The sequence below is a fragment of the Castanea sativa genome, chromosome 5 (genome assembly GCF_040712315.1).
Source record: "Castanea sativa cultivar Marrone di Chiusa Pesio chromosome 5, ASM4071231v1".
Taxonomy (NCBI): Eukaryota; Viridiplantae; Streptophyta; class Magnoliopsida; order Fagales; family Fagaceae; genus Castanea; species Castanea sativa.
The window spans coordinates 49234756-49258577 of NC_134017.1; the positions used below are offsets into that span (position 1 = coordinate 49234756).

At 40.3% G+C, this 23822-nt stretch overlaps 2 protein-coding genes across 2 annotated transcripts; one reads left to right on the forward strand and one right to left on the reverse strand.

Moving 5' to 3' along the window:
* Positions 1-16247: 16247 nt before the first annotated feature.
* LOC142635336 (uncharacterized) lies at positions 16248-16676 on the reverse strand. The gene has a single exon (XM_075809517.1). The coding sequence runs from the start codon at positions 16674-16676 to the stop codon at positions 16248-16250; it is 429 nt and encodes a 142-aa protein (XP_075665632.1).
* A 1378-nt stretch (positions 16677-18054) lies between these two features.
* LOC142636406 (uncharacterized) lies at positions 18055-23822 on the forward strand. The gene is made up of 5 exons (XM_075810622.1): positions 18055-18348; positions 19053-19967; positions 21162-21350; positions 22969-23164; positions 23295-23822. Exons 1-5 carry the CDS (start codon positions 18208-18210, stop codon positions 23477-23479), a joined length of 1626 nt encoding a protein of 541 aa, XP_075666737.1. The 5' UTR covers positions 18055-18207; the 3' UTR covers positions 23480-23822.

Below are 23822 nucleotides of genomic sequence, written 5' to 3' on the forward strand. Positions count from 1 at the left end.
GAAAGTGAAATTTTCTCCTCCTTTATTTTAATTTATTTTTTTGTTACTGTGAAAAGGCTAAAAGAAGAGGCAGTTACCGCACTTGGTTTTTCATGTGTAGTAAAAGTAGTAAGTGGTAGGAGGAATCATTCTCATTTTCATTCTCCTATCACCTATCCAAGACCTTTTTAATCAGCTTCTAGATTTCTACGGAGCTTTTTGTCCAACACGTTAAACGGCGACGTACGGTCTGTGTTTTCACCCTTTTACTTTTTTTATTTTTGGCGAAAATGCACTTTTAGTCCCTACATTTTGGGTCAATTCCTATTTTGGTCTCAAAATTAATTTTTTTGCTAATGTCATCCCTAAAAAAAGAAAATCGTTTTTAAAATGGTCCTTTCCGTCAGGCTAGAAACGGAGAAATCTTACGTGGCTAACGGAATGCCCTATTTGCTGCCGTGGCGCTGACGTGGCTATTAAAATATTATTAAAAAAGATTATTTGTCAAATTTTAAATGTCATGTCAGCATTTTAATTTTTTTAAATAAAGCCACGTCAAAAATTTTATATAAAAAAGAAATTAAATTTAAAAAAAAAACCTTAAATCTAATTTAATTAAAAAAACAACTTGTTTCTCAAAAAAAAAAAAAAAAAACTAGGTGTTCTTCCCCATCAAACCCAGGAAGAACTCAAACCCACATTCCCAAAAAAGAAACCCACTTGAATTACAGAAAGCCAAACTGAAAGGAGTATAACCCAGAAACAGCTCCTTAAAGCTAAATCACAATGACCACAAATCAAGTAAATCTGATTAGAAGTGGCCAAAAAAAAAAAATTAAACAACAATTCCCATCGTGACCAGCGATTTGGGTTGAACGATTTCTCGGAAACCAAACGATGGGGAGAGCTTGAACGCCGCAATCTAACCATCGACGAGACCAAACCTCAGTCGCGCCGATCGATCAGCGGTCGCTTGACTCAACCACCCAACAAGGACTGCAGAAGTTGTCACCATTGAGGAGTTTCTTCAGGTCGTCGGAGATGTACCATTGGGTTGGAGTCCATTGCCACTGCTACTGTTAGGATTGGTGAAGGCAAAAGTGAATGGGTTTCATTTTGGGTTAGAGATGGGTTGTGGCTACTATTAGTGATGGGTTTTGTTTTGAATTTCAATTCACAGATCTGGACGTGATTTTCTGGATTGTTTGTGGAGTTTTCAAGGAGGATGTTGTGTTTGGTTACCCAGAAAGTGGAAGAAAGAAAAGGAAAAAAAATGAATTACAGATTTTTTTTTTTTTAGGATAAACTTTAGAGAAACAAGTTATTTTTTTAATTAAATTAGATTTAAGGTTTTTTTAAAATTTAATTTCTTTTTTATATAAAATTTCTGACGTGGCTTTATTTAAAAAAATTAAAATGCTGACATAGCATTTAAAATATGCCAAATAATCTTTTTTAATAATATTTTAATAGCCACGTCAGCGCCACGTCAGCAAATAGGGCATTCCGTTAGCCACGTAAGATTTCTTCGTTTCTAGCCTGACGGAAAGGACCATTTTAAAAACGATTTTCTTTTTTTAGGGATGACATTAGCAAAGAAATCAATTTTGGGACCAAAATAAAAATTGACCCAAAATGTAAGGACCAAAAGTGCATTTTCGCCTTTATTTTTTTAGGAAGCTTTCGGGGGATTTGGATCCGGTGCAATAACTAGGAAATTGCACCGGGAACAATTACACCACAGCCACTCATTAACTTTCATTTTTTTGAACTTCAACTTTTTTAGCTTTTTTTTTTTTTTAAGCAATAGTTGAGATTAAAATTTTATTTTTTTAACTTTCAATCCCAACCATGTATTACTATTGCATCAAGTGCAATACCTAAGGTATTGCACTTGATCTGAATCCCCTTTTAGCCTTTTACCTAACACCTAAATAGTAACATCCATGATTTTATTTTTATTTTTTTAGGGATATATATATATATATATATTATTTTATTATTATAGTTGACATAATGGATTTTTTTTTTTTTTTTTGAAAGCAAAAACAACTTCATTCAATTAGAAACAAATAGAAAGTCCAAGTACAAAGCCTCTAAGGTTAGGGGGTGAATCTTCTAACCAAACAATATCCTCACTTAGATGCCTAGCATAACAAGCTAAAGAGATTGCAACTCTATTTGCACTACATCGAATGTTATTAATTTCCACATTACGTAGACTGCCAGCCATACATCGAATATCATCATAGAGATTTCCCATGCAAGACAAATTTATCTATGATGAGTTGATGGACTTCATTCCATTTATATTGTCTCCTTCCACAATCAATTCTGAAAATCCAGCATTCATTACAAATTCCAAAGCTTTTCTACATGTCAATACCTCTGCCTCCTCAGTATTCGCCATTGCTTAACCCTTTGACGATAATGATGCCATGACTTGAGCCCTATCATTCTGAATTACCACTCCTATACCTAAAGCTGCCATGTTGGCAAAAACTACTGCATCAAAATTAAGTTTATACACAGATCCCTCGAGTGGCTGCCATACCTATGATTGTCCATTAAACACTCGAACAACTAGCTATGTTTGTGCTCCTTTATATTCATCTAAAAAATTTCTGGCTCTTGCATTAAGTCTACCAGGCTCCTGCAGATTTCCTCCATGCACTATCAGATTATGTTGGTTCCAAATCAGCCAACATTGAACCAGGAAAAACTCAAACTCATCCTCATTAAGCTTGTGCAACAAATTTGCGAATAGCTGCAACACATCACCTTGATCAGTTAGGCCTTTTTGAAGGGTTCGACTTTGGCATCCAGCCCACACATCTTGAGCTGCTCCACACTCCCACAACGCATGTATTGCTGTTTCTGGGAACCGTTGGTAGATTTTACAAGTATCATCCTTAATTATTCGTCGTCGCAACTGTAACACCCTAAACCCATACCAAGGATTTAGATGCATAACATGTCTTATAAATAATCAACAATAATATAATGGAATAGAGCATAATTAAATATCCACAAACCAACTTCAAACCATCAAAATCTTTCCTATGAAATCCATTAAAACAAAAATTTAACACTAAAGTCTTCAAATACAATCTGAAACAGTTCCACAAATGTCAAACTCACTATCTCAAGAAAAATATGCTAAAATAATCCATCAACTAACATAGATCCAAAAGTAGTCTTCAATCTATGGCTCCAATGATCTACCATCAAAAGATATTTCATTGCTCTAATCTGAAAGGGTGGAGAAATGAGGGGTGAGCTAGAAGCCCAATAAGAGACTACATAACATGAGGATGTCTTTCAAAACAAAACATTAGTATCATTGACAACATATAGCATTTAGAAATAGTTTTAACAGTAATAAAATATATTCTGTAAGGACCAAAAGCTCATAAAATCAACTTCAAAACGTTACTGTTGCTCTATTCACTTAAGAGTCCTCATACAATACATTTGGTAGAGAGGGTTCAACAACAAAAAAGCCACTTCTCGTAATCTCTTGATTCCTATTTATACTATTCTCTGTTTTCATCGTAGCCTTACACCTTGCAATCTGCGGTCCTTCTCCCGTGACACTTGTCCGTCGGTAATGGAACAAGATTCCACTTTGCATCCCGCCGTTCGTGTCATGTCCACATTAATGCGACGGATAGAGGAGATGCTTGCTAATTAATGCGGCGAATGGTTGTTGCCAAGCATTTAATGCAACCTTGCAACCTTCCAAATCACCTATTACAACCAGATATTTGTAACATGCCCCTTATTTAGTTATCGTCCACGCCACCTCATCTTCGGGCACCCGGAGAGACCTCATCTTTCATTCTAAATGTTGGCCTTCCTTTCTTCGGGTCCTCGGGTTCTTAGGTCCCTCGGGTCCTCACAATGACCCCTTTAAAACTTGAGTTATGAATCATGTATTAATAACTAAGTTTTAACTTCTTATACACGCTTCTTATCCATTTTATGCTTTCACACGTACAGACGTCTCTTCACTGCCCCATGATCCGCATCTGGCGCCTCGTATCCCACGTTGAGGCATTTATGGCACCTGACGCTTCTTTTCCCGTGCACGTTCTACGGTTGGATGAGAAATGTACGGTTCAGATTTTGCTCTTAATTATGAGCGGGAAAGTTACCGCTCTTATTCTTTTACCCCATTACTTCCACTTCCCCCACCCCTATAAAAGCAACTTTTTACGCTGGATAAAGCTCATTTTGCCATTTCGAAGGATTGAAAGAAAAGTGAGCTCCCGAGGACCATCCTTAAGCGATCTTCAGAGGTGTGTTCATTTTCCTTTCCTTTTTTCTCTTCTTGCTTGCTTTCCTCCTCTTGCGGCGGGGTTAATGGGTAGATACGCTAAGTTAGTGAATACGGATGAGGCGAAAGCCGCTTTTAAGGACCGATATCGGATCCCCAATGACGTAGATATTACGTATTGTGAGGTAGAAGATATTCCACTGGTGTCTCGGCCACCTGAATCCATTTTGATTCCGATGATTGCATTTATTGAGGGGTATGGAAATTCCTATGGGTAGAGTAACTAGGGATTTTCTAATAAATTATAGGCTTACCCTTCGCAATGCTCCCCAAATGTCCTTAGAATTTTAGGATGCGCGGATGCCCTCAATCGAAAACTCGGGAACTAACTTGACTCGGCAGGATGTAAATTGGGTATATAATCGCCAAAAAGGGGGACAGACTAAATACTATATGAAGTGTAGAATCCCTTCGTTAGGCTGATTTCCGTTTACCCGATTCAAGCAAAGGGATGGATGAAGATTATCTTGTCATCTCGGGCAATTGGCATGACGGATTGCATTGCCCTACCCGAGAAGGGGTACCGAGGTAGGATTCCCGAGGACTAACCTAGCACTTAGGACTAACCATATTCTTTCTCGTGCTTTACACCACACCACGTATTTGTTTAAATGCCTTCATTTTTTGTTGCGGACGATTACCATACTTGCCCCGAATCGTCCCGCCGTGAACCGTGCCGATTTGAACAGATTCTTCGATCGGAGATATTCGTACATAGGGACGGACAGCTCCGAGGGCCGACCCACCTCATCCTCGGATACAACCCCTCTACTAAACGCTTCCAAAGCCCGAAGAACGTGATAAGAGCAAGAGATTTAAGGCTAGCTCAAATTGACGTTTCCTCCCGGGATTCTTACTAGCCGTACCTCCCCTGCAGAATTCGGGACGCACAACTCCCCGCTTCACTCACCGCCATGATCTATCCTCCTTTGGAGCAAACCGCTAATCTCGTTGTTGAGGAAAGAGGCGCCACGCCCGAGCTTCCTTCTCTCGAGGTGACGGAGGAAGACTTTGAGGTGTTCTACCGTCCAGGACGCTCCTTCCGGTTCCCTAACCGTCCACCGAGTCAAATGGGTTTCCAAGAAAAGAGCCCGACCCGTTGGCCCTACTACGGAGCACATGCGAGTGCGGCTCTTCGCCGGCCCGTGTCGGTTCCTCCTCGTCCCGTTACTCCAAATTTGTTACTCAGCACCCCCTCGGAGGCGACGGATAAAAACGCAAAAGGGGTCGAGTAGCAAACATGTTATAGACATCGAAGAAGGGGAAAACCTTGACCCTCCGTTAAAGATACCGTGGCCGCAAAGGCCCCTTCCAAGAAAGTTGCTCCCACCTGGTTCTTCGAAAGACCCCGGTAGTGAATCTACAAGGAAAGCATCAACTCCGGCGGCCCAACTTCACTCTCGGCTCGGCGCCTGTTTTGGATGACGCCAATCTGCGGGATCCGAAGAAGGGAAGCTCGAGCTTGGTGGCCGAGTGTCTAGAGAAGGCTCTATGCCTTCCCGAAGACATGGCAGAGTTGCGGTCCTTCCGTAAGAGGGAGATTTTCTTGTCTTTGAAGCAGGACTTAGCCAAGGTATTTTTTGAAGTTTTTGGTGCATTCTAAGTATGAGTTTAATTATTTATCATGACTAACCTTATTAACTCAAATATATCATAGGCGGTCCAGGCTTCATTCATGGCTGAGGAGTGGGTAGATCATTCCCTAGATCTTGCCCGAAAAGCTGATCAAAATGCCGAGGCGGCAATAAAGGCACAAAAAGAGCCGAGCCGAACTTAAAGGAGACCACTCACTCACCTATCCGAGGTAGAAAAGCTCACAAGAATGCCGAGTCGGCCCCGAAAAGCTATGAGTCGCAAGCAAATCTTGCTCTTGAGGCCCGAAACGGCTGTGCGGAGCTTGCCCTCACCGTTGTCGAGCTCGAGCAAGCGAAAGAAACCGCCGGCCAAGAAGGAGCAAGAAGCGAGCCGTTGCCGAGCAAGCGGCGTATGATGCCGGGATGAAAAGCTTCGACGGCTTAACCGCCCAACTTAGAGGAGTTGCCGGAGCGTTGCTCGGAGGTGTGGGGCCGCGCTTTGGACGCCGGCGGGAGTGGATGCTGACGCAGTACTCCGTCTTCCCGACAACATTGATTATCCCCCTGCTTTATGCTTAGCCCCTACTCCTCCAGCACCGACAACTGATCCTGTAATGCCTACCCCTCGTCGCTCTTCTGATACCCCAGTCTCAAAGGACCCTTCTTCCCCAGCCCAGCCCGTGGATGAAGTAACTGAGGGTGAATTGGCTGAAGAGCCAAAAAAGAAGAAAAAAGAAAAAGACCCAGAGAAAAGAAAAGACAAGCAACCTGTTGCGTAGTCCTTTCGTAGTTATTGCCTTATTTTTTGCTTAGTCCTTTCGTAGCTTTTGCCTTATTTTTTACTTTATATATATGTAAGGGGCCAAATGATTGCCCCGGTTTTGTAACAGTCATTTGCTGAGAAATGAATACTTAGCTCTTTTCTTCTGTTTCATATACACGTCTTACTACAATATGCTGTCATTTTTATTTGTCATTTTGTATGTGTCCAGATAAAAACTTACTTGAACTAACAATCATAATTTCACTACGAAGTAGTTCATTATACTTGTGATTTTAAGAACCACGAACAGTTTGACCTGAGCACCATAATTTCACCACTTGACCTTCTTTGACGTTTGAAACGGAAAGTTTGAGGTTCAATATGCTATTGAACAACAAGGCTCAATGATTTGTTTTATGTTAGTGCTTTACATATTTGAGATTTCTTTAGCCGTGTTTGTTGGACTTACAATTCCTGTGTGATGGTTTGCAAGTGATTAACTTTTCTTAGACTTGTGGCCCGAGGAGCCGAACAAGCACTAAGGTCAGTTTAACACTTAGGTTTTTGCAAGTGAATAATTTCTCTTAGACTTGTGGCCCGAGGAGCCGAACAAGCACTAAGGTCAGTTTAACACTTAGGTTTTTGCAAGTGATTAATTTCTCTTAGACTTGTGGCCCGAGGGGCCGAACAAGCACTAAGGTCAGTTTAACACTTAGGTTTTTGCAAGTGATTAATTTCTCTTAGACTTGTGGCCCGAGGAGCCGAACAAGCACTAAGGTCAGTTTAACACTTAGGTTTTTGCAAGTGATTAATTTCTCTTAGACTTGTGGCCCGAGGAGCCGAACAAGCACTAAGGTCAGTTTAACACTTAGGTTTTTGCAAGTGATTAATTTCTCTTAGACTTGTGGCCTGAGGAGCCAAACAAGCACTAAGGTCAGTTTAACACTTAGGTTTTTGCAAGTGATTAATTTCTCTTAGACTTGTGGCCCGAGGAGCCGAACAAGCACTAAGGTCAGTTTAACACTTATGTTTTTGCCGATACAGAATTGAAACGAACAGAAGCCTCATACAAAAGGAGATTCTTTTCTTAATAATAATATCGTCGTAAGTTATTTACATTCCAAGGGCGAGGAATCACCCTTCCATCCAGATCCTCTAAACGATAAGCCCCTACACCTGCCATTGAGGTAATTCTATATGGGCCTTCCCAGTTAGGACCCAATTTTCCCCAGGCGGGATTCTTTGCTACCCCCACTACCTTTCTTAGTACCAAATCTCCTGGTACCAAGGGCCTGGTCCTAACTCCCTTGTCATATGTCTGCTTGAGCTTCTGCTGATAGTTGCCCATCTTCACATTGGCGATTTCTCTACTTTCCTCAATAGTATTCAAACAGTCATTCATCAGATCATGATTGCTCGCTTCGTCATACTGGTCGGACTTCAGGGTGGGAAAACCTGACTCCAATGGTATTATAGCTTCCATCCCATACGTCATTGAAAAGGGAGTCTCGCCTGTTGATCTTCGGGGTGTGGTGCGATAAGCCCATAATACATGAGGTAATTCTTCTACCCAGCCTCCTTTAGCGTCATCCAATCGTTTCTTCAAACCTGCCAAGATGACTTTATTTGTTGCTTCGGCCTGTCCATTTCCTTGGGGATAGTACGGCGTGGAATATCCATTTCTTATTCCCATTTACGCGTGCATCGCCGGAAAACTTTGCTATCAAATTGAAGACCATTATCGTATATCAAGGTGTGTGGGACCCCGAGCGAGTTATGATATTTTTCCGGATGAATCTTTTTGCATCCACATCCCTAATGTTGGCTAATGGCTCGGCCTCCACCCATTTCGTGAAGTAATCCGTGCCGACGATGAGCCATCTCCTATTACCTCGTTGCCCGAGGAAACGGCCCGACGATATCTAAACCCCACTTAGCAAAGGGCCATGGGGCCGGACAACGGATTTAAGTTACCTCCGGTTGATGTACATTGGGTGCAAACCTTTGACATTGATCACACTTCTTGGCATACTCTTGAGAGGTTCTGCCGCATGCTTGGCCACCAATACCCTTGGGTCATGGCTCTATGAGCTAATGATCTTCCTCCGGTGTGGCTCCCACAAACACCCTCGCAATTCTTCCAAAGAAAGGTTCCACGGCTTCGGGATGCACGCAAAGGAGGTACGGACCCGCATAGGAACGCCTATAGAGTTTTTTCTCCTCCGACGGCCGCAACGGGGTGCGCTTCTTCGTATCGTCTCGGCCATCTTTCTATCTTCGGGTAGTATTCCGTGCCGTAAGAAAGCTATAATTGGGTCCATCCAACTTGGGGCCTACATGAATGCCGTGAACCCGTCTTCTTAGGGATCTTGGTTAAGCTAGAGGACAACAAATCCTCCACCATAACCATACGCGGTAGCTTCGATCCCAAATAAGTGGCTAACATTGCTAATGAATCGGCATGAGAGTTATGTCCCCTTGGGACTCTGGCATCTGAAACTCGAAACAAACCCAACACCCCGTGGACTCGTTTCGGATAGCTTTTCATCCGCTCATCTTTTGCCTCAAACTCTCCATTAACTTGCCCGACCACCAATCGGGAATCACGAGAACACCCTCACTACTTTTCCTCCCAAATGTTTAACCATGCGGAGCCCACTAAGAGAGCCTCGTACTCGGCCTCATTATTAGTTGCTGGGAATCCCAATCTCAATGACTTTTCAATGACTAGTTTCTCGGGGGATATTAACACAACTCCAACCCCGGCTCCCTTTCGATTTGATGCCCCATCCGTGTAGACTTCCCATGGAATGATGTTTTCCGTTCCAATGGACATTATTGACATCACGGCATCTTCGGGATAAGCCTGACCGTCCGTGAACTCGGCCACGAAGTCGGCAAGGATTTGCCCTTTGATAGCCGTCCGGGGCATATACTTGATATCATAAGCTCCCAGCTTGGTTCCCCACTTTGCTACACGACCCGTATAATCCGATTTCCGCGTGATAGCTTGTAGAGGGAACTGAGTGAGTACCACCACGGTGTGAGCTTGGAAGTAATGAGGAAATTTCCTTGTTGCGTGCACCACGGCTAGAAGCGCTTTTTCCAGCAGTAGGTATCGCTGTTCAACTTCTTGCAAGGACTTGCTGACATAGTATATTGGTTTCTGGACCCCGTCATCATTCCGTATTAAGACAAGACTTACGGAGTGATTTGTGACGGCTAGATAAGCATATAGCACTTCTTCCTTCTCGGGCGTTGATAGTATCGGCAGTCTAGATAGGTATTGCTTTAAATCCTCAAAAGCCAAATTGCATTCATTAGACCACTGGAAATCTTTCCACCTGTGCAAAAGGCGATAAATTGGGCGGCACTGCCGCCGACCGCGAAATGAACCTGCTCAAGGCCGCAATCATGCCGGCAACCTCCCGCACCTCTTTCGGGCTCCGAGGGGGATGCAATCCTAAGACAGCCTTAATTTGGTCAGATTAATTTCAATTCCCCGATGAGTAATCATGTACCCCAAAATTTTCCCGAGCCCACTCCGAAAGAACACTTTGATGCATTCAAGCGTAACTTATACTTTCTTAACACCGAGAAGGTCTCCGCAAATACGTAGGATGGTCTTCCGTCTTCTTACTTTTGATTACCATGTCATCGATATAAGCTTCCATGTTACGTCCCATTGCGCATCGAACAGTCACCATTCGTTGATAGTGGACCGCATTCTTTAGACCAAAGGGCATTACTCGGTAATGGTAATTACCATTCGGAGCACGAAAAGCCGTCTTCTCCGATCATTCGGTTGACAACGGGATTTGGTGATACCCTTGGAACGCATCCAAGAAGCTCATTCGGGGGTGCCCCACGCTGCATCCACCAATTGGTCAATTCTAGGAATAGGGAAAGGATCCTTGGGACATGCCCTATTCAGATCTGTAAAGTCAATACAGACTCTCCATTTCCCATTCTTCTTTTTTACTACAACAGTATTGGCCAGCCATTCAGGATAGAAGATCTCCTTGATCGCACCGGCTTGCTTTAGCTTCCCCAACCTCCTCTTTAACCGCCTCGGCGTGCTCTTGAGATGCTCGCCGAGGAGGGGCCTTGTCTAGGCGTCGCATGAGGGTTAACATTCAAATGGTGGCGGATAACCTGGATTAATTCCTGACATCATAAGTCGTCCATGCAAAAACATCAATGTTATCTCGCAGAATTGAATCAACTCTTCTCTTTCCGTGTCGGCGGCTTGGATCCGACTTGAAAATACTTCTCTTTATCTTCCCCAATAATTACCTTGGTTAGCTTCTCGGCAGACCCTTTCATCCTCAACGGGCCGACTTCCCGAGGCAACCTCCTTTAATTGCTATGATGTTTCAGGAACTTCCCCTTCCAACGAACCTCGGCCCGTACGAATAGTGGCAGACATTAGACATTGCCTAGCCACCGTTTGACTGCCATGTAACACCCCCACGCTTCCCCCTGTAGGGTACTTCACCATCACATGTAAAGTTGATGAAACCTCCATTGCATGCAACCACGGCTACGGCCAAAATGGCCGTGTATGGAGAATATGCCATAACAACTATGAAGTTTACTGTACCTCGGAACCACTCCACTGCACGGGCCTTAATCATTCCTCGTGGGATCACCTGGTTTCCATCAAAACCGACCAAGGGATGGTCGTATTTTTCCAAGTCCTCTTCTTTCAACTTTAATCCATTGAATAGGTCCGGATACATAATCTCTGCACCACTTCCATCATCCACCAAGACTCGTCTTACATCATATCCCCCAATACGAACTGTGACGACCAAGGCATCATCGTGGGGTTGAAACGTTCCCTCTTTATCCTTATCAGAAAAACCCAAAGTAAGCGTCACCGAGGATCTGAGTCTTTTACTTGTTTGATGATTCTCTTCCACGTCCTCAGTCCCACACTTGTTTTGAACGGACATGATCCGAGAAGGGTTCCCAAAGTCTCCTCTCTTCTGGGTCAAGATGAATTTAATAATCCCTAAAGATGGATGAGGCACGACCCCAAAATTTCCGAGTATCTAGTTGTTCCTGGTTCCCATTCGGCTTTGCCAATAAGTGGTTGATCTTCCCGGCCCTAATCAATTGATTTAAATGGTCGCGCAACGTCCTGCACTTCTCCGTGGTATGCCCCTTATCCTGGTGGTAATGGCAGTGGAGGTTTTGGTTCCTCAGGGATGCGTCGCCACTCATTTTGTTTGGTGGCCTAAAGTATGGCTCATGCCGAATTTTCTCCAGGATGTGATGCACAGGCTCCTTAAACAGTGAGTTAACTAGAGGAGGCTCGGAGGTCCTCGGATGGCTTGTAAAGTCTCGTTTGGGCCGAATACCTTGAAACCCCCCTTCCCGAAGATCCTTCCTCTCTAGATACCCTTTCATTTTGCCTTTGCTCTGCATCTGATCCTCCTCTACCCGTTTATATTTATCTATCCGGTCCATAAGCTGACGCATATCTATCGCGGCCTTCATTGTCAAAGACTTCCTTAACCCATGCTCCGTGGGAAGACCCACCTTGAAAGTTCTCACGGCTACACTCTCCACATCCCCATCAATTTCATTATATGTTTCTCAGTATCGGTCAGAATAGGTTTTGAGTGTTTCACCTTCCCTCATGGACATAGACAGTAGAGCATCCAAAGGTTTTGGAATCCTTGTACAAGTTATGAACCTTGATCCAAATGCCCTAGTCAATTCCTCAAAAGACCTCAGGGAACCTTCTGCCAAAGCATCAAACCACCTCATAGCCACGGGCCCCAAACTGGAGGGAAAAACTCTACACATCAATGCCTCATTATTCGAATAAACGGCCATCTTCTCGACTAAAATGACTAACATGCTCCACGGGGTCGATCCTCCCATTATACACAGTAAAGATGGGTTGGGAAAACCTACGAGGTAGCTTTGCCCTGTTTATCCTTGCCACAAAAGGGGATTTGGCAATTTGTCTCAGGGCTTTACCCATTGCATCACTCCCGTCCTCACGATATATTCCATCAGTATCGGCCATCTTCGTCACTTTCAGCTGCTTTGCCCTAACGCCCGAAGACACACTAGCACGGGTCATACTTTGAGTAGGCTCAAACATTGGGGGATGAATTCCTCCTGGGTTCGCTTCCGAACTATCACTGGAAGAGCTAGCATTATCCTTACGTCTCCGCTTCTTACTATCCACACGCTTGCGTAAGTACGCTATCTCAGATTGCATCTGTCGCAACACATCATCGCGAGACATATGCCCCTCAGTTAACGATCGTTGCTCAGCCCTATGATCGCCATCATATGCCTTCACCACCCCCGAAGTATGCCCTTTCCCCTTATCACGCTGGAGACTTACAGCTACGTCCCTGCTTCGTGAGCTTACTGATTCTTCCCCTTCCAAATATACCTCCGCCATACACCTCTAAATGGAATATGCTACGCTGTTGTTGTTCCCACAGACGGTGCCAATTGTAAGGACCAAAAGCTCATAAAATCAACTTCAAAACGTTACTGTTGCTCTATTCACTTAAGAGTCCTCATACAATACATTTGGTAGAGAGGGTTCAACAACAAAAAAGCCACTTCTCGTAATCTCTTGATTCCTATTTATACTATTCTCTGTTTTCATCGTAGCCTTACACCTTGCAATCTGCGGTCCTTCTCCCGTGACACTTGTCCGTCGGTAATGGAACAAGATTCCACTTTGCATCCCGCACTGTTCAGGTCATGTCCACATTAATGCGACGGATAGAGGAGATGCTTGCTAATTAATGCGGCCAGAATGGTTGTTGCCAAGCATTTAATGCAACCTTGCAACCTTCCAAATCAGCCTATTACAACCAGATATTTGTAACATGCCCCTTATTTAGTTATCGTCCACGCCACCTCATCTTCGGGCACACCTAGAGAGACCTCATCTTTCATTCTAAATGTTGGCCTTCCTTTCTTCGGGTCCTCGGGTTCTTAGGTCCTCGGGTCCTCACATATTCTATAAACTATCCAAAATAAAACATTTAACTATAACGCTGTAATCATTAAATAAAATAATAACCACTTTAGTTAGCCAAAATGCACTAAATAGGTAGAAACAATATATTATAGTAATAAACAAATTTTCCACTTATAAAGGTCAATAACAATAAAACAGTAGTTCGATAGGGAAAACATTAAACATTAGCCAGACATAGACATAAGTTGTTAAACACTCGGTGGGTGATTCCCATAAGGAGCAATAACACTAACCTCAAAGAGACAACATTGGCTCCAAAGAGCAAACAATAACACTGCACCACACCACAATAACACTACATCGGCCAGAGACCAACACTTAACCTTGTGTTAGCAAAGGTTGCAGACTGTCTAACTGACCGTTTGAAAATATTCTTACTTTATTATAATATTGTCAATACCAATCATATATCATATGACAAATACTTTCTCAAAAATGTAGTTTCAATCATTTTTAATTTATACAGTTTCAAAACAATATACAACAAAATAATAAAGTTCTAGTATGTGTATAAAACATTGACAATGGTATAAGCTTTTGGAAACTTTCACTTTTGCAATTATATATATATATATATATATATATATATATATATATATATATATATATATATACCAAAAGTATATATAAATATACACGTCTTGAGAGACGTCATGTTCTAAAATCCACTTACCTCTAGTTGCTAAACCAAGTTTCACTTCAATTGTCCGAAACGATGTCAACTAGCACTTAATTAAGGATTAAATAACTCAATAAGGACAGGTTTCGAATAACCAAAAAGTCCTCTGATAAAACTTTTCCTTAGCGACTATGAAGATTTGGCAATATAAAAGTTAACATATCTTTCTAATATACATCATACCTATTCTAGATTTTATATATAATTGTAATGTATTCCCAAAAACTAAATTCTGTTATACTTATATATAAGTACACGTAGACCATCTGAACACCACCCTAGGACATCAACAAGTGCTTAACCTATATAGGAGGTGATGCTACTCCACGTACATATATGAGGATTTGTTTCAAGATCAAATAAAATAATGCATGTCTATAATAACACTTCCATGATAAATTCTATTCTTATGCAACTATTAGTATAATTCTAATATTTTCAAGCAGCCTAGAGACGAAGGTTCCTTAATCAAATACGTGTTCAAAGATATCAATAAGGCATGCATATATAGATGTTTACCTCAATACGATGAATTTTCTGGCTACCCCTAGTAGTGCCACGGTCTTCTATCCTTTCAATTTGAGAAACCCTAATTCTCTACTCTTAATCTTTTGTACGCTAACCACTGATTTCTTTTTCTTTTATTTTTTTATTTTTTTTTTAATCTTGCAGTCTCTCTCTACCTGTCACGTAATTGACTTAAAAGACCAAGTATATATACCTTTAAAATAACACTCCAATTAAGTCTAAGAAGATCAATCTGACTCCAATTAGTACTCTTGAATAACACTCCTACTTGGGTTAAATTTTAAGTTCCACTAAAACTTAAATAAGCTTCAAAGACTTTAATTCCCAATTAAACTCAAATTAAGGTTGTTTAGATAGGCTAGAACTCTAAAGAATTTTAATAACACTTAAACTCCTAATCCAAATAGGTTTTAATCTCTTATCCTTTTCCTTAATTGATAAGGAGACTAAAACTATAATATGAATAATCCACAAAAATAACTCTCACATTACATCTTCTTTTATTTATTTTCTTTGTAGTGACCATAATATAAAATAATAACACCTTTCAAATAAATTAAATAATTCATCAATTCCACTCTAGAAACAACTAAATTCAATTTAAGTGAGGCGGGTGTTACATTCTCCCCCTCTTATAAAATTTTAGTTCTCGAAAATTCAAAACATACCTCAATTTACTACTGCTTCAAATCAGAATCCTATAAACTCCAAAGTCTAATGATCAAATCAACTCATGGCAACAAAATACTTATACAAAATTTTTTTTCCCTACTTCATCCCAACAAATAGGTGACCTTCACCTTTGATCTCACAACGCCTCAAACAAAAAATATCACTTAATCTGACCAAATGTCACACTTCTCAAACTTAGAATATGACTATTATTTAACAAAAGCACCCCAAGGAAAATACACTAGGTTGTAGAACTCAAAGCAACATGATATGCTCCTAATCAATCCATATTATATTGTCTACTATCATAACCACACAATAGTTACATAGACTCAACAACCACAGTTTCACTTAATAAGAGAAAATAAGGAGATGGTACCTGACTTAGATTCCTCAGCATCTTGCCCAATAATGGCAAACACTCTTCTTTGGATTTTTGGCCTTTGATTCGTATCATTAGGCTCAGCCCTTGGCTCACTCTTCAAAGCTGGGCAATCTTTGATAAAGTGTCCAGTATTGCCACATTTAAAACACGCTCCTGACTCTAAATAACATGTTCCACCATGAGCTTTTCCACACCTTGGACAAGTCTTATGTGCCTTCCTGTTTGAATTAGGCACCCGTTGCTTTTTAAATGAATGTTTACTAGACTTTCCCTTAAAAAAATTACTTTGATTTGGCTCCCTTTCCTAATCATTGGCCTTTGAAAGATGATTGCAATTTCTCTTTGCTATGAGAGCTCGATCCACTACCTCTGCATATGTTTCCAATTTAAACCTGGAAATCAGTCCCTGAATTTCCTCCCTTAAACCCCTTTCAAAATGCCTAGGCTTCCTTGCTTCTGTGTCAACCACGTGTGGACCAAAGCGGGACAATTCAGCAAATTTTTGCTCATACTCATACACTGATTGAGTACCTTGTGCTATGCAAATGAACTCAGCTTCCTTTTGGACCATTAGACTATCAGGAACATACCTCTTACGAAAGAGCTCAACAAAATGTTGCCAAGTTATAACTTCTCTTCCATGTGTCCTCTCTATGGCCTCCCACCATTCCAATGCATCACTCTTCAATACAAAAACAGCAAGGATAACTCGTTGCTCAACACTAACCTCCATTGCCATAAAGAATCTTTCTATCTTCTTAAGCCAGTTGTTAGCCTCTATTGGATCCTTTGTACCCTTGAAAGAAGGAGGGTCAAGGTTTCTAAACTTCTCCAAGGCACTAGTCGGATTGGTGGCTCCTACTTGATGTTGCACTATATTGGTTAAGCCCCAATGGCTTCAATAATAACCTAAAGATTAGTGGTTCCTCTAGCATTTGATTGATCATTCCCTGTGTTCCTCCTTGGTGGAGCCATCTCTCTAAGCAATACAACAAAATATCATAAGTACAGATTTTAAATATCCTTAAAGGTCAAAACCAAACAAACAGAAGCTTCCACCCAAAATATCATACTCATAAGTAGGTAAAATATTCTGACATGCTCGCCGCCCAAATACTTTTATTTTGTTTGGAACATGAAGCTTCCAGATCCTTGCCCAAGCCTTACTACTTGAAAGCAGGACAGATCCTTCCCCCACACAGCTTGTCTCTTTCAGTAGTAACCTGGCCTTATGGTAGCCCGATTTAACCGAGTACATCCGACGGAATGGATATTTAAATCTTAGACTTCCTAAAATATTAATTACTCCTAAGTTATACCAGTCTTGAGTCTTTTGACTTAAAGTTTTTGAAATTTGTTAGATTAAAATTAATACAATTTTATATAAGTTTAAGGTTTTAAAATTGATTCTCAAAAAAAAAAAAAAAACTTAAACTAATGAAATTATTATTTTTAATTTATTTCAGCTTTAAATTTCAAATTTTAATGCCTTCTCAAAAAAAATTTTCAATTTTTGATTTTGATTTTTGTAAATGTAATTTGACTTATATTTGTGTGTGTATGTGTATTATTTTATATTAAATATATATTATATGAACTAGGTGTTGATCATTTGATCCTTTTAAATACTCTTATAAAATATAAGGCCTTTCACATTTAAAAACTTGTTGAATTACTCTTAATCAGCTCAAAATAAAGAAAAATCAACTTGATGTGGAGCTAAATTAACCCAAAATTTTGAAAAATGATCCGGCCTAAAGCCGACCATAAATCCAAGTCTTTCTTTCTTTGTTTTCTGTTTTTTTTTTTTAAATGAAAAGAGAATTCCAAGTCTTTTATTAGACAACAAAATCCTTGACTGATTAGATTAATTCAAAATCGGTGGAGAAAGCACAACGGACGGCCTCACTTTGTTGTTGTTAAAAGTAAAAGAGAATCATCAGTTTGGGCATTCGGCCCATAATAATAAAAAAAACAGTTGACTTGCCATTCCTTCATTGGGCCTTCTCTTTCGGCCCTTATAAACCATCCGAATTCATTGATTAAAAAAAAAAACAAAAACAAAAAAAGAACACGTTTTCCTAAGCTAAAAGAAACGTAAAATCGTTCCTGAGAGAGCTTGGCCGAAGTGCCATCTCTTTATTGTTACTTGTTCCTAATCAAACGTTTTCTTTTGTTTTTGGGTTTTGGAGTGCAAAACAAAGCATGTATGTAGTTTGTGTTTGTAGATGAGAATTTTCGCTAACTCCTAAGTTAAATCCACCATGGAACACGACAACCAAAACCCTGATTCTTCTACGATTCAAATCCAGACCCACCATAAACAAACCCTAAATTTGTACCCTAGGGTTTCCAGTTCATCCTCTGCCCAAGATTTAGATTGCACTGATTCCGATTCTCCGCCGGTACTATTACTTTTCTTTCTTTAATTTTGTCAATTTTTGGTTTTTTTTTTTGGGGGGGGAAGATTATAGATACAGATTATTTGCTTGAACTTATGAGTTTTTATTGTAATTTGTTGCTAAATTTATTACTGTTAATTTAGATTATAATCCATATGATTCATGTTTGCTAATATTTTCTGATTGCTGTTGTTGTTGTTGCTGTTTTTTTTTTTTTTTAATTCTTTCTATTTTGATATGGCCAAACCTAGCTAGCTCTCTCTCCTGAAATGGAGGTCAAGAATCTAAATTTTAAGACTCAAACTGAGTTTGGTTTCTGGGTTTTTAATGTTTTATGACGTCCACTCATTGGTGTTTATACTTTAAACCAGCTATTGGAATTCTGATTCTCAGCTCTTAGTGGCCCTTATTAAGATTATGTTTCTATTTCATTAAATAGTTTTGATTTGTTTGTATTTTCCGATTATGGTTTTCGGTGATTTAGAATTGGGGCCTTGTAGGTGATATGGGGTTGGTGGGTCAATGAGTATCAGGTTTTCATCGAATGAAATTAGGTTTTTTGTTCACTTAATTATTGTTAGGCTGACTGCTGCTTTGTGAGTCCCATACGATACAGTAGATTGTGAAAGCTGAATTTTTTTTTTTTTAATTGCATCTCTGCGTTGTTGAGTGATAGTTGAATTGCTTTTTGTTCATACTGATAATAGAATGATGGGGAGTTTAACAATCACAAAGAGCACAATGATTTGCTGTCCACTGCTGTTGCTGAGAACCAAAGATTGAATGAATCTGGAGAATGTGAAACTGACTCACCTTTAGGCTCTAGAGAAGAGAATGATCAGAAAAGGGACTCTAAAGCTGACCATCAGAAGCAAGGAAAATACTTCTTTTACGACTCACCGCTATCTGAAGATACTGGGGTTTGGATACCTGTTTCCGTTCCACCAATGTTGGAAAGTGATCATGAAGAGTGGGCCAAAGGTTTTTACTCGAATGGGGGTTACTTCCCTGAAGGTGATATGGGGTGGGGCCAGTGCCTTGAGGAAGAAAAGCAGTTGACCATGTGGGATGTGATCAAGGAGATGTTACTCGTGGCACGTGGGAAAGTAAGTGCTTTAGCTTCGGGTGATATACACAGGTGTACATTTTCTTTGGTATCAAACCATATACTTGAGCAAGCTTGGAATGAGATCGCCCAGACTCTGACAGAGGCTAATTTTGGCAATGTAAGGGAAATACTTGAAGCAGAGCCGCCAAAATGGTTACCTGACAGTGCTGCTTCTGCTTGTATGCTATGTGGTGTGCGGTTTCATCCAATCATCTGCTCCAGGCATCACTGCCGGTTTTGTGGAGGAATATTTTGTGGTGAATGCACTAAAGGAAGGAGCTTACTGCCTACAAAGTTCCGGGTTGGAGACCCCCAACGGGTCTGTGATGTATGCTGTGTTCGGATTGAGTCTGTCCAGCCATACTTGATGGACCAAGTAAGTCGTGCTGCTCAGCTGCCAACCCATGACCTGACAGACCTCAGTACTTTGAGATCCTGGGTTAATTTTCCTTGGGGACAGTCCATGGAATATGAGATCTATAAGGCAGCAAACACAATTCGCAAGTATAATACGGTAAGAGTTTGAGTTTAATTTTTTTATAAGTAGAAATAATTTTATTTAAAACCTAAAACAGAGACAATACAAAGGAAATAATTTATGTAGATAGGCTGTGTGCTAAAGTATCCCCCAAATAATAATCAAGTATGCAATTTGTCCAAAAAATCAAGTTCATAGACTACTACTATCTAACAACAGCCAAAGGTAGAGATTGGACGAGATTACTTTATTTTATCAATAACAAGCTCTTGTCCCATCCACATATTTCTTTCCCTTCAAATAGTCCACATGAAACATGATGGCACCACATTTGGAGCTCTGTTCCTGAAATAGGTAGGTCTCCTTTGCCATGATTGAAACAAAGCAAGCACTGACTTATTAGTCATGACCCTATCTCAAACCAAATAGCATTTGGAAAAAAACCGATAATTTCATTGCCATTAAGCAGCGAATTAGCATGTGGTCAACATGCAACAACTCCATTTTACTTACACATACAACACTAATCCATAATAATCTTCTTCCGCTTTACAAGATTATCAACTGTAAAAGTTTTCTCCAATGTTGCTGTCCAAACAAACAATGCTACATTTGGAGGCAATTTGCCAATGAACTCTAACTCAACTAACACCTCCTTCCATTGTAAGTGCTAGGTGGAGGGTGAGGTTGTGGGTTCAAGACCCTTTGGATGCTTGTATGAGTTACCAGTTAAAATTTAATTACTGATGCCTAAACCTTCAATAAAAGTCTTGAAACAAATTTCCTGATGGGTTTGGGTTTAGCTTTTAGAATTAGATATATTCCTTAGTGTTTTATTCAAAGAAGGCATTTTAGTAAAGCAACTGTCTTGCTTGCTTTAAGGTTTTTCTCTCTTTCAATTACTGCAGATAAAACTTATGTCTAGTTTCATACATTACTGAGAATGGAGAGAAAAATTTGTATATGTGTTTCTTCATTAATTTCTTGTGTCATCCAAGAACCTTATAGCTTAGCTAACACCTCTTCGTGTTTCTAATGGAGATATCCTGAGTTCAAACCCCCCCCCCCCCTCCCCATAAAGTAACTATTAAATTTATATAATAAAAAAACTTAATTTCTTGTGTTAATTTTATATATTGAATGTGCTTCTAGTGCAATTATCTGGCTAAATTTCTTGGGTTCTTATTTAGTGCTTTAATTGGTGGAACATAAAATTATATAAATGCTCAGGTACCCGAGAAGAAAATTCCAGATGCCATTCTACGACAAGCAAAAGGCCTTGCAATAATTACTGTTGTGAAAGTTGGAATGATGGTTACCTACAACATAGGAACTGGACTTGTGGTTGCTCGTAGAGAAGATGGTTCATGGTCTCCTCCATCTGCCATTTCTACATTTGGTATGGGTTGGGGGGCTCAGGTGAGCTAATTCATCTATAATAAATTTGACATAAATTCTTTTTATCTATTCCAAGTTATATGAAATGGGAGCAAACTGTATCAATATGTTACAAGCAATAGTCATTATGTTACAAGCAATATTCATTGTATGTTCTTCACTTATAAAAAAAATTGTCATTGTATGTTATTTTACCAGATTCTTCAAGGCAAACAATATTAAAAAATTGGGTAAATTTCATTAACTACCCCTGAGGTTTGGGCAAATACCAAACAAGTCCAAAACTTTTTAAAACTAACCAACTTGGTCCCTGGCCACTATTGGTCCTAAACGGCGTCAAGAACGTTAACTATTCTTGACTCACTCCTTTGTTGCTTCTCTTGCCCCTTTCTCATTCTATCTCAGACAAAAAAAAAAAAAAATACCCACAGCCCACAGATCTGGTAGTTGAGACCACAACCACCACCTCAATACCTCACCACCATTGCTACAAAGCCATGCTCACAGCCACCCAAATCAAACCAAAACCATAAATCAGAATTCCCACAGACCCACGCTTACAGCCACCCAAATCAAACCAATCTCAAAATCCACGGCCAAACCAAACCACACTAAACCAATTCCAGCCACCCAGCCATGCAGATCTGAAAGGACACCCACCAAATTCAAACACAAACAGCATCCAAGCAAAAGAGAGTCCAAGTTTGAATTCATACCCACAAAGAATTGTTCACATAAACAGGAAATACACAGCACCCAAACAACACACACACCGTTCATAAGCCCACACCCAGAAACACCAGAAATTTCATCAAAATGCAACTCTTCTCAAACCTAAAACCATCATCAACAAGACCCCCAAACAGAAGACTACCACCACCATTTCAAAAAGAAAAAAGAAAACCAACCCATAGAGAAATACCAAATCAAACACAGCAACCAAACCCAACAAATACCTAAGCCAATACTCAACCATAGAGTAGAGAAACCAAGATTCAAAGCAGATCATGGTGGTAACTTGCAAGCAACTCTCGCCGCAACAACCTTGTGGAGACCATCACCGACGTCCATTGCAGAGAGCATCGCCCTCAAGCTCCACTTAATTGCCTTCAAGCACGTTGCCATGGAGTTAGGCTCGGTGGAGAGTGGTGTGGAGGACCTGATGGATGACTTGGCTAAACAAATTTGTGATCTAATGGTGGAGAATGTGAAGGGGCTTTGGGATGATTTTGTGGGTTTTAATTTCTGGTCTGAGATCCATGAGAGAGGGATGACAGATAAGAGAGGAGAGAGAAAAGAGAGTTAGAGAGTAACATTCTTGTTGATACCGTTTAGGACTAAACTGTGCTAAGGGACCAAATTTGTTAGTTTTAAACAGTTTTGGACTTGTTTGGTATTTACCCAAACCTCAGGGGTAGTTAATGAAATTTACCCTAAAAAATTTGAATAGCCTCAATTTTTGTTCTGTGCATATGTCAATTGACAATTTATCCAAAATAGATATTTATCTCATGTTTAAAATTCAAGCCTGCGTTCACCTATATGTATCTGCAGGAAACTTTCTTATGCCTTGATCTCATTATGTATGAGTTCTCTTTTCTTCTGTAAAATTTGAAACCTCCTTTTCTTTTTCTTATAGGCCGGAGGGGAGTTGACAGACTTCATAATTGTGTTGAGAACAACTGATGCCGTCAAGACATTTAGTGGTAATGTCCATCTTTCAATTGGAGCTGGTTTGAGTGCAGCAGTGGGAAATGAAGGAAGGGCAGCTGAAGCTGATCTACGAGCTGGTGATGGCGGTTATGCTGCTTGTTATACATACAGCTGCAGTAAAGGTGCATTTCATTCTAAATTGTGCATATATCTGTTGAAACCTAATTACAGTTCCTCTTTGTTTCCACTTTTTATATATTTAGGTAGTTCCTTCTTTATACTTGCAGAATTTGATTGTCTTTGAACATGCAGGTGCATTCGTTGGTTGTTCCTTTGAAGGGAGTCTTGTCACCACACGAACAAAGGAGAATTCTCGTTTCTATGGCAGCCAGTCATTGAACGCGTTAGATATACTTCTTGGCTCCTTGCCAAGGCCTCCTGCAGCGGCCATCCTCCATAATGCTCTTGCAGATATATATCAGAAATTTGAGTGGTGATTGGATGGAGTTGGCTATAAACTTCTTTACCAACTTTCAGCACTGATCGATATCAATCTGAAACATTAGTTTGTACAGGTTCTTTGCTGCCATTCTTTGCACATGTAAAGCAATAGGCAGGTGATGTATAGAACGTTTATGGAGAATTTGTGAAAATTACAAAAAAGAGGGGAAAAAACTAGTTCCGTGCACCAATGGTTCCGTGCACCAATGCAATGTATGATTAATGACAAGTACTTGGTAGAGCAACTTATGTCTCTGCCTAAAATTGTATATAATTACTTGAATTGTTGAACAGATTGTGATTTATTACAAGACCATGAAAATCAGTTAAGTTCTAGTG

Coding starts and splice junctions, on each gene's coding strand:
- LOC142635336 (XM_075809517.1), bottom strand. CDS start 16,676: ATGGAGGTTAGTGTTGAGCAACGAGTTATCCTTGCTGTTTTTGTATTG.
- LOC142636406 (XM_075810622.1), top strand. CDS start 18,208: ATGGAACACGACAACCAAAACCCTGATTCTTCTACGATTCAAATCCAG. Junction 18,349..19,052: donor CTGATTCCGATTCTCCGCCG/GTACTATTACTT, acceptor TACTGATAATAG/AATGATGGGGAGTTTAACAA. Junction 21,351..22,968: donor GTATGGGTTGGGGGGCTCAG/GTGAGCTAATTC, acceptor TTTTTCTTATAG/GCCGGAGGGGAGTTGACAGA.